We start from the raw sequence: 12,067 nt of genomic DNA on the forward strand, positions 1-12,067 counted from the left end.
GATTGTGTGCATAATATTTAAGGCATCCAGAGTAGAGCATTCTGACCAATCGAGCTACTCCTGATTCACTACCATGCATCTCAATGCATCCTTGCACTTCACTAACCTGAGGTTAACCATGTGTTTATTAAGGGAATATGTCATAAATTATAGTCGTAAGTTATAAATCATGATTACAATTTGCAATTTGTAATAAGGATAAGACACATAATCCAATTTGTAACTCACATGCTTGCACAAAACTAAAAATATATAGCAAAATTTGTAACTCATATGCAATTTGTAACTCACATGCTTGCACATAATCTAATTTGGCTAGTCTTACAAGCTCCCATTGGCAATGATGTCTAAAAACACTATGAACAAATGACTTTCGAAGAACAAAGTTGATCAGCCTAAAGCTTTCTCCACAATAGATCGAACCCATGGAATCAATCCAATGTCCTCCATCATATAGTTAGTGGAGTGGGCTGCGCATGGTGTCCATACAATATGTGGGTATCGGGTCTCCAAAAGCTCTCCCATACTCTTGCAATTGCTTGCATTATCTGTCACAACCTGTACAACATGGTCCGGCCCAATCTCCTTGATTGCTTCATTGATATGATTGAATATTACCTCTCCTGTTACATTATGCATAACTTAATAGTATTTAGGCTAAATACAAAATTAACAAAAACTGAAGTGTACTTACAAGTTGGAAGTAGAAGATACTTGTGATCCGCATGCCACGGCTTGATAGATCTATAGATCTTAGAAATGTCATTCCGGTGCAAGAAGATACCAAGATATTCATTAAGTGGCGCTTGCGAGTGTCTTTCCATCCATCTGAGATAATTGTGCATCCATATTTCTCCCATGATGCTTTATGACCCTCCAAGCTTGTGTGAATCGGATCAATCTCACGGGTCAATTTGGTGGTCCTTAGAGCCTCTGAACTAATAGGAGTGATAGGTGCTCGTGCAAGCAGCCGCAGGTGAAACAACATTGATTAATCTCTTATAGGCACCTGTGTGAGCCACATGAAAGGCAATGTTATGTTGATAAAAAAATATATCTTTTGCTATTTCAGCTTTTTTTTTCAAGCTAGGTGCCTAACTTTGTTGCAATGTGTTTGGGTGCGATAATACACCTGCCCGCTTACTAGAAGGGCCTTGTCCTGCAGGTATTGGAGGTGCTTTAGGCACAACACTAGCACACGGGGTGCTAGTAACTAATGGTGCTCTAGCACTAGCACATGGAGTATCGGCCCCAACTGATGACATATCCATAGTGCTAGGTGAGCGAACCTCATGAGTCGATGTAGCTACTGCCTCACCACTTGCTTTTGTTTGAGTTTGAGAAGCTTGGCCTCTCACTATTGCATTCTCTCTCTCTACTATCATGTTGAGCTTGTCCTAATCAATAGGACCTTTTAGCTCTCCCAAAATTCTCAACCCCCTTGATTGTTCTCCACCATAGGCCAAAAATATGGCTTTAGAGACCCTTGTGCGTCCGCCTATTCCCTCACCACTTACCCATGTAAAATGGGCTTTTGTTTGAGTGACACCACCTGCAAGTACCTCTCCGCAATGCTTGCATACCCACTTCCTAGAGTTGGATCTGGGATAGCTTTTAATTACAATTACTTCTTGCCAAACATCGGGAGTATTGGCTTGGACACCATTTGCTTGATTCCCTTTGAGTAGTTCCCCTAAGCATGTTTAACTGGCAAACAAAAGATGAAAATAATAGAAAATTTATGAGACAAATTACAATTTAAAAAGAGTGCCAGCATTGAGCATCTATAGAATTTAAGAAATGATAAACTTGTAGATAATTCTCAAACTGAATTATTCGGATTTGTGATACAGTTTTTGGAATGGGGAATGTTTTGAGGTACAGTTCTCAGATTTGGGATACAATTTTCAGATTTGGGAATTTGGATCAACTTAAGATTTAGAGCAAACTTTCAAAGTCCAAATTTGGTTTATATTTGGGTTCCATTTCTAAGTTTCACAAATTTGGGGCAAATCTAGATAGAATTGGATCAACATTTAGATTCGGCAACATTCAAATTGGGGGAAAATGTTCAAATTTGAGACTTAAGGAAAGAATTGGGGTAAAATTTCAGCATTTGGAAAGAAATTGAGATGAAATTTCAGATTTGGGGCAAAAGTTTTCACATATGGGATAAATTCAAAGATTTGGAGTAAAATTTCTCAAATTTGGGGCAATTTTAGGTAGACTTTGGGCCAATAAATAAGATTGGGCAACATTCAAATTGGTGCAAAATGTTCAATTTTCACACGAAAGAAAAGAATTAAGCCAATATTTCAACATTTGGGATTTTTTTTTTTCATTCAAGACTTGAGTAAAATTGGGCATAATCATGTAGACTTGGGACAAAAATTACTAGAATTGGAACAAAAATTGGTAGAATTGGGGCAAAATTATCAAATTATAGTTAGATTTACTAGAGTCGAGGTGATTTTAGTGTAATTGGAGCAAAATGTTTAAGTTTCTGATTTGAAGAATGAGAGAGAGAGAGAGAGAGAGAGAGAGAGAGAGAGAGAGAGTCTCCACAATTCCACAATCTTGATTTGTACAAGTCACTAAGCTGAAAGAAACAAGACTATGTGCGCGCGTGCACACACACACACACACACACACACACAGATTTGGAAATTGGGCCAACTTGATTGCACGAGCTGGTGGATGTTGGAATCTTGATTGACAAGTCGTTGTCCTATGGATTGAGTCGTGACCTGTCAATAGTCACCCCACGCACGCAGCCAACTAATTGCAAAGTTGTGATATCGTCGATCGATGTTGTCTAAGTCCACGCTCACAAACACCAGCAATTCACATTGATACGATTTACACGTTCCAATCGTTCCTTGGTTCGTAATGTTCGTTGCTTTTCAACCATTGATTATTAATATATGGTTTGACTAAACTTGATGAAAAAGATCCGACCAAAATCTTCTTTTAAGGAAACACCTTTTTTTTCCTTGGATTGAAATGTTTGGGTGGTTTCACACCATGATGAAACGTTTTGCAGTTTCGTGTTTCACCATCACTGAAACATGTTTTACGGTTACCTTGAATGTAGTTGACAATATATTTTTGCCATTTATTTTCAGGCTATTAATTGCTTGCCTTTAGTGCATAAGTGGATACATTTTGACCGTAGGATTCTAGATTTTTGATCGTGGAGATTGCTACATGTACTTTGAGGTTCATAGCTTGTGAGATATTTGAGGTGGAGACATATGCAAACATATACTCTACTCTCGTGTACACGTCTACTTCCGTATTCAACATTCTTTATTGCAGATTTTCTGTGTTCTACTCTCTCTCTCTCTCTCTGTGTGTGTTCACTCTATCTCTCAATCTTGATCATACGCTTCTGCACCGCTACACTCTAACATGGTATTAGAGCATTGAAGGATTGGACCTACTTGAAGAGGAGATTTCAGCACGACACAAGGTTGCATTTCCAGCATTTGAGGGTGGGCAGGAGGGCTGGGCATCAAAACAAAGCTGAGGTGAGTGTGGGTGTGTGAGAAAGGAGCAATGTTGCTGAAGCTACTGCTGATTTTTGCTATTCGAGAAGGAAGAAGGCTGCGTTTTGGGCCTTCAAGTGTAGATTTTAACTTTTCATCGCCTCTAGCGGGTGGAAGAGCGAGACGAGCCCTAGTAGGTTGTGTTTTCACAATTAGAGGGGGCTGCTTTTTGTGGTTTTTGTTGGCGTTTTAGGTGAAGATGTTTTCTGAGGCCAAGACAGAGTTTCAGGTGATCATAGACCAGAAGGTGCTCATTTTGCCGACTCTTCCATTAGGTCAAAAGCTCGATGGCCACATCTGGCATATTATGATGCTTGCCATTCTAGAGTCCTATGATTTGGCGGAGCTGGTTATGGAGGTTATTCACTGTCCTTCATTGAGAGACCAGTCCAAACTCTCTTCTAGTGATAAGTTGGAGTTGGCAAAGGCTCAAGCGCATTGGTGTTGGGGGCTAAGGTGCCTTTGCCTAGCCGTCTGTGTATTACTACATTGACAGTACCCGTGCCTGCACACTGTAGGTGGTGGGCGTCCATCAGTGTCACTTCATTCTTTATTTTTCCAGTGACATTTGAATAAGGGGAAGGCCGGTCACACATTGTGATTGTTGGAGTTTCCACATTGTGTCTCTTTTTCTCTCTTGCTCTTGTTCCTTCCACCATAGATCTTGTTTCCACTCATGCTTCCACTTCAGGGCTCATCTCCCCTCAAGCTTGGTGCGGCACACTTTTAACTTCCATTTGATACCTACAGCAGTCATCTCTTTGTTGGCAGCCATAGCCACTCCGTTCGAGCTTCCTATTGGTTGCATTCCTCTTGGGTACTCTTTGAGCCTTCTTGAGTAAGTTGGAGCAGCCCCCATAGCCCTCACCTTGCTGGTGCAGCATCACGTTGTGTGGAATAGGCCCTTTTTTAGTAGCAGCTCACGTTTTTAATCTCCTACAGCATATCTTCTTCATTGGGCAGCTATACAAGCACTTATACACTTGGTTTTGATGCTTGGCATTGATCCTTCCACTCTCGGTATTCCATTTGAGCGCTAAGCTTCAGTTTTGGACTGTTATAACAGTCCACACTATCATAAGACATGGCATCACTTACCTTTGATGCCTACACTCATTGCCATTGGTTGGATGATGTCTGGTTATGCCCGGTTGATGCTAAAATATTCGGGGATGCTATGTCATTGCTTGGAGTTGATTTTGGACTGATTTAATCACTTTATTTACTCTGTTTTGGTTGAGGTTTACTGGCTGGAAATACAGGGCAGCACTCTATTTGATGCTTCTATGGTCAGCTTTGTTAGTCTTATGATGCCCGGTTATGTTGAAGTGATGTCTACATGTATGGGAATGCTATGCCTGTGCTATGGGTTGGATTTGGAGTTAATTTTGGTACTGAAAGAGCTGGTTTGACAGTGTATTCACTGCTGTATACAACAGGGCTGAATCTCTTTTAACAAGGATTTTATATGTCCGTTGCTTTTGGCTATGATTCGGGTGTTCTATATGCACTCTTGATGTGTACCATTGATGCTAGTACATTGGTATATCATATGCCCATGATTTAAAGTGGCTTTGAGCTTGATTTGAGGACCGATTTACTCAGTTTTGATAGTGAATTTATTGCTATAATAAGCAGGGCTGAAGCCTATTTGGTCAATGTATGCTCTACCTATTGCTCACGGGTGCTTTCCAGATGACTCATATGACTACACGGATGTATACAGAGGTTGTCACATGTCTTGTATTGCTCCGGAATGCCTTTTGAGCTTCGATCAAGCTCCGTGTCTTGGTTGGCATTTGATTGACATTAGTCTATAGTGGCATGCTTTGTGACTATCATTATGCCTATGGTCTATGCTTGACCCTTTGGTACATGCTTTGATGCATATGTCAAAAATGCATGCTCCTTACATTGTCTATGTTTGATTGCCACTTGGAGCTTCAGTTGGGTGTTCATTTGTATACTTTGGAGCTCTTGGATGCTTATTTGAGTTGTTAGAGATTTGACATTAACTGTTACATGATATCTTGGATGTTATAGGTAATGCTTGACCGATCCCTTGCTCTGGATGCTCCGTTGATATACGGTCTTGGCTCCATGATGCCTCATGCATTCACATGCTATCTTTGAGCTTGGTTGCTCGTTTGCTATCGATCTTTTTGTCAGTGGAAGCTTCATGCTATTTTTGGATATTACAAAGCTTGTGGTTTATGCAGTTGAGCTTCTTGAGTAGATGAGATTGGGATCTCTTACATGTCTATGCTCTTGATAGATACTTGTTTGCATTGGATGCTTTTGGGCTCATTTGATCCATCTTCTCTTTGAGCATACACCGACCTTTATCAGGTATTTGGGTGTTTGGCTCATGGTTCTTGGCTGTTATAGTGTTTGTTATATGCCTGCTTCTTGCAAGATCTGACTTGGCAATCATACTTAACCTTAGATCACTGTTAGCTCATTGTTTGCTCTCTTTTTCTCACTACTGTGATTTATTATAGAAGCTGTTTTATGCGGACTGTGATGTATTTACTGAGCTTAATCATGCCATTTTGATGTTACTTTTGGTACTATTTGGTGGACAGTTGGTCATTTTAGCAGTTTCTCTTATTTTCAGCTTGTTTTGGCAGTGGTTTTGGCCTGTTTATTGCTAATTACAGCAAGTTGTTTTCTACATAGTCTGCCTCTGTTTGACTCGTTATGGTTGGTAATCTCAAAGATACAGCTTTGTTTAACATTGCCAAGTTGGATGGGACAAACTATGGCTAGTACAAGTCTCAAATATGGCAGGTTTTGGTACAGAAATTGTAGATTAAGCCACTAAGAAACAAAGGTATTAAGTCCGAGGACATGGATGATGATGGTTGGGCTGATTTAGATGCACTATGCAAGTCCACTATCCTTTTATCACTCTCTGAAGAGGTCCATAATAATGTTGTTGAAGATATTTGCATTTTCAGTTTATGTCAATTTTATGCTTGTTGTAATTACTGCTTAATCAAGTTATTTACCACCCTATTCAAGAAGGAAGGTTGGTTTCAACAAGAGGCGTGGAAGTGGCTTGAGAAGTACTAGTTCAGCCAAGGATGATATATCTATCACTACCTCTCACGTAGAGCTTAGAGAGCCCGAGTATTATGATGAGGGCAATGTCATTAGTGAGGGTGATTTTCTTAAGGAGGGTGATGGCTCCTCAAGTGGTGACAATGGTGCTTTTACCTTTGATACCGAAAGTGATATGAGCACTTAAAACCTATGGATTTGTCATTTGATCACGTACCTTGATTCAGATTGAGCCATATGATGGGTTTTATCTCAATGCATTTTTGTATATCTTTTTGTATGAGATTACATATTTGGCTCATAATAAAGTTGTTGGTTTCATTATATTGTACTCTTGGGTCTTGACTCTTGAGTCTTGTTTTAACTCTCTTTTGTACTTACTTTTGACTTAAATCTCTTAAGTTTATATTTTAAGTCCAAACATTAAGTATAGATTTGAAATTATATGTATATTTTATTTCATCAGACATAACATTAGATTTTGATTCAAGATTTGTTAGTTTGATTAGTACTGTACTAGTATCGGACTGCACTAATCGGATGCCATCAGATGTGACAACCTTGGGTTGGGGACTTGTTATTGACCCTTCCACATCTATGTTCTGGGGACAGTAGGCTGAAGCGACGTGTTTTCCTGTAGGTTGACTGCATTTACTGCAGCTACTGTCTGTGTTTATCAACCTTTGAGTTTTGCTATTTTGCTTTTGTGCAAGGCCAGGTGATAGTATTTTAGACTTGTTTTCGTTATTGTTCTTTCCTCTATGTGCTTTCTTTACTACTTTGAACTATATTTTTGGCATAATTTTCTCCTTGAAGATCCCTTGTCTTTCTTTATCTTCTTTGTATCTCCCTCATCATGGCTTCTTTGGTATCTCCTCTTGATGGTTAGCATGCTGACATTCTTAACTCATCTACAAGTGCTATATTGGAGACTTGTTGTGTTTAACTTTAGGTTTCTATGAGGATGCTATCTCTTGGTGCTTTAGATGCTCTAATTTCAGAGAGGAGTGACATATAGAAGAAAAAGAAGAAGTCTTAGTGTTTTATTGTAGCAAAAAGCAACACCTTCGGAAGGATTGCAGGACATTAGCTACTTTACGGAAGGAGTAGGTGCGGATGGTGATGAAGGGTGATGGCTCTCTTAGTGAGTCTTCCTCATCTCCAGGTCTAGGTTTAGGCTCTAGATTTGTGGCCTTGGTGATGGCTGCAGGGGCCTCCCATTAAGTTGCTAGTATAGGTGATGTGGTTAACCCTCATAACTCTCCGGTGCTAGAGAGGGAGTGTGAGAGGGTGGTGAGATGGGATCGGTGAACCTAATCTATACAGGTATACAGGTGCATAGGTTCCAGAGAGGGATTTTCATGATGCATCAATCGAAGTTTGGCAGGTTCAAATCCCATAGTTGGGATTGACATCTAGGTTCATGATGAGACAGAGAGCGGGATTGGCTCCTTGTTTGTTTTGATAGGATGGTCTTGTATGCTATTGCAAGACATTGTTGACAAATATTGAGAGTTGCTATGATTCCTTTGTGTTTTCAGGAGCTGGTATGATCGACATTTCCATAGATTCTCTTTGAAGTATCTTGGTGGTGGGCTGGCCACTTCCTACCTAGATATCCATGGTTCTCTTTTGGTGTTTATTGTTGTCTGGACTTTGATGGGTTCATATTATTGTATCATTATATTGTACTAGATCACCCATGATCTGAGAGAGGGTGTTAGCAGATATGTCAATTCATATGTGAGTCTGTGCATGCCAGAGAGTGTTGGGCACATTCTAGATATTTCATTCATTTTATATTTGTCATTTTCATGATGTTTAGGGCATTTATTGCTGGCCAACATGACACTATTTATCGCATTGATTTGGCCTATATATTAGGCACTCCATAGTCATCATCATCATCATCATCATCATCATCATCATGTCATTCACCTCCTCAGGTTTTGGTGGAGAGAGAGATCTAGTGCTGGTGCCTACACAGCTAGTGACTCACGTTGGATTTGTATTGTCTCATATCTTGGTATATGGATTCCATTTCTGGAGTATCTTCTTGCTAGTGAGTTCTTTGTGTAGTGTTCTTTTTTTTTGTAGTGTTTCTCTCTCCTTTGTATCGTGTTCAGCAGTCTATTACAGCAGTTCTCCACATTTCCATCACTTCATCCACTTCTGAGACGTGAGGATGGCCGATGTCTAATTCCAACCATACTTTTTATATTTGTTTTAATTTTGATTTTATTTAGATTAAAAAAAGTTTAATGGGATTAAAATCCCTCCTTGATTTCGGTCTTGAAGACAATGCAGTCAACATTCACCGCTTGCAACGATGTCGCAAGTACAAGACGCTTGGCAGGTCACTTTTTTCAGCCAATGTCAAAGGCGAGTGTTTGGGTAGTCTTCAACATGTTATCCGAGACTTCAATTTGATGGAGGTAGAGGCCAACATGCAAAGCCCCAAATTTTGATGAAGCATTTTGAAGAAATTGGGCTCAGATTGGAAAGGTCCCAAATGTGTGAAGAAATTTCAAGGATTTTGTGCTGGGAATTGAAAGAACAAGGATAAAAAAATGGACCATGTGAAGTGTCACTAATTTGAGACAAATGATTTTTAGTTTTAAGGTTTTGAAAGAGGGGTACAGGCCCTTATCCTCTGGCAAAAAAAATGAAGTGCACATGAATAATGTGGTGGATTGGCCGGTCCGATGCAGTTGAGGTCATAGGGGCAGACTCATGATGGAGGATTTGCAAGTCAGCGCCTGAAAGGAGCCACATGGTGCACAACAAGCAACTGATGAAGCATGGTAGGTAGGAATCGTGGCTGCACAACATACTGGAGCTGGGTCCGCTTGAGGATGATGACGTGACGCAGGTACAGCAGTTGACACTTCAGGCTAGAGCTGGACGAGAACAAATCAGAGCACTGTTGCGGCTCAACGTTCAGGGCAGAATATTGGTGTTGCTGTGATCTTCTGTTTTTTCTTTTGCTTCTTTCTTCTTATGGCGGAGGCAGTGGCAGCACAGGCAGTGATGATGGCTAGGACAGCCCCTACTCTCCCTTAAGCTTCTTATTCTTCAGCTTCTTCTTCACCAATAGCAAGCGAACATGGCAGAGCTGCGATGCCAGCATTGGTGTCGACTGGTTGAGGTGGGTAGGGACCGCATGTACCTACCTGCTTTGATACTGCCATTGGGTATGAAGCTCGTGTGACCAGCAGGCTATGGCAGATGGAACTCCATTTGAGAGAGAGAGAGAGAGAGGTTTTGCATGCACACAAACTGAAAGAACTAGATTGACAATGATATGTGAGATAAGTACAAGTGATATGGTCTGAATATATAGGCAAAGCTGTGTATCCAACCCTTTGACTCCAATTGAATGATAAGTGGTGTAAAAGGTGTTCACACCTAGACACACACTTTTACACACACTAATGTGTGTTCACACATAGAGGATAAAAGCTAACAGTCATCATGAGATGTGATTATCATTCTTGGGTTGCAGTGGCTCATTTCTCTTCTTAGTCATCTGCTTTTTGCATACTCTAGTTCAAGTTTTGCTTTGTGCATATCTGTGTTCACCAAAAGCTCACCTTTGTGCATATACATGTTCAACAACCTTCTGCCTTGTTGAAATAGCGGAGTCTTTTACCTGGTTCTACCAAAGCCAAATCTGATCACATCCAACAGGGAGGTTGAATCCGAGAGGTGTAAAAAATCAGATTTTTTCCCTTGGAGGAGTAAAATGCATGCTTATTCAACAAGGTACTTCAAAATTACTTTCATGACAGCCAGACATCTCCGAAAACAAGAACAATTTTCTAGATGCAGCAGCGAATTGGTCATGAACTAGTTTGTGTTGGATTGAAAAACAGGTTCTTTTTTTGATGACTAAATTTGTGAAACAACGTTTTACTTGATGTTTTCTGATGTTTGTTAGTTATTAGAATTCTCAAGGATGGACAAGGATTTGACATTTGTCTTTTTCCATGGTTGCTCTTCTTTGGTGAAATTCTGGAAATTGACCTTTTTGACTAAATAATTTTCAGGAACATACCCCTCCAATTCGACCCATACCCTCTCAGCGGTGGTGCAAGAACTTTGGAGATGCTCCACCTAAATGATGCATCTTCAGTTGGGTTCACTTCATTTTGTTTGCTTTGATGACATATGTTCAATCCAGTCCATATTTACAACTGTTGGCTAATTTTTGAGACAAGCAATTAAATAAGTTTGTCTTGAGGAATTGCGACAGGCCATCACATGTTTAGAAAACAACTGGTTTATATCTGAAAGAATGAGTTTGCCAGTTCTCTGCTGTAAAATGCAATCTAGCTTGAGTAGCGTGATGTGTCTTTTGAATGAATAAAACGTGTAGTTAAAGAAAGAAATTGAGTCAATCAGGCTGTCAACCAGCTAACACTCTTCCCTAAACTTCCCTCACGTGGTATTTGTAGAAGTTTATACATGGTGGAACACAGCCATGGCCCAAGCTCATTATGTCAGTGGTGGTTTTAATTTTACATTTAAGAATATGAGATTGAGTATTCTGTCTACTTTAATGCTTCATTAGTTTTCTTTGAATCATGCCAGAAGCATTTTTTCGACCAAGCATTATGTGAGTTTCTAATGGCAAGCTGTTTGGGCAAACATTCAAAGTTTTACGAAAGAAGTAGAGTCATAAGCATGCAAAAAAGCTGCGCTATTGGAACCTTGTTCGCAAGTTTGAAGGTCTAAAATCATCATAAAACACACTCCATTTCGAGCTGAGGTTATGTCTGTTAAAAGTATGGACATGTGCTGGACTGTTTTGAGGAGGTACAAATTGAGGCTGTCCAGTTTCAGTATTATCGGCTTGGCGTCAGTGGCAAAGGTCATGCATGCTGCAGGGCTGCTGGCAGCTAAGAACTGGCAATGCATTTTTTTCCCTTTGCAAGAAGGTGAATGCAGGATGGTTAAGGCTGAGTAGCATGCCCTAACTGGCAATGGTAATAAAACTGGCAACCTTTGTGAAATCACAATTATCCAAAATCAGGACAGTTTACATTTAAGGCTGAGTAGCATGCCCTAACTGGCAATGGCAATAAAACTGGCAACCTTTGTGAAATCACATTTATCCAAAATCAGGACAGTTTACATTTAAATTGATTTTTGTATCTTGGATAGTTATGTGGTGAATAGAAGGTAAGAGTTTTCTTTTAAAATTATACCACACAATTATGTGCAATTGGCCTTGCAAAAGGATGATGATGCAAACATGAGCTTGTGTGTGGAGGGATGTTAATTGTCTAGTGATGCTTCAAAAAGGCATGGATGGCTTATGAATCACTTTGGTTTGGTTTGTTTCTTTGTTATCCAGAAGATAGTTAATCGATTTGACTTTGGATTAGGATTGTTGGATGCAATGGTGAAAGTTAATTGATTTGACTTTTGATTAGGATTGTTGGATGCAATGC

General features: G+C 39.9%; 1 protein-coding gene across 2 annotated transcripts in view; it reads left to right on the top strand.

Moving 5' to 3' along the window:
• LOC148018226 (uncharacterized) overlaps positions 1 to 11,011 on the top strand; it is a 28,134-nt gene extending 17,123 nt beyond the window's left edge. Inside the window, exons 4-6 of one of the 2 annotated variants that reach the window (XR_015687626.1) lie at positions 5,592 to 5,712; positions 5,824 to 5,897; positions 10,661 to 11,011. Coding sequence is in view for 1 of the 2 variants with exons in the window: in XM_087661198.1 (XP_087517324.1) it covers positions 10,661 to 10,735 (75 nt within the window). In the remaining variant the exon portion in view is untranslated. The remainder of the gene's footprint in view (positions 1 to 5,591; positions 5,713 to 5,823; positions 5,898 to 10,660) is intronic. The other variant, XM_087661198.1, reaches the window with a different exon arrangement.
• Positions 11,012 to 12,067: the final 1,056 nt, after the last annotated feature.

Source organism: Lygodium microphyllum, chromosome 21 (assembly GCF_053477565.2).
Source record: "Lygodium microphyllum isolate KBCC chromosome 21, Lygodium_microphyllum_v1.1.10, whole genome shotgun sequence".
NCBI lineage: Eukaryota > Viridiplantae > Streptophyta > Polypodiopsida > Schizaeales > Lygodiaceae > Lygodium > Lygodium microphyllum.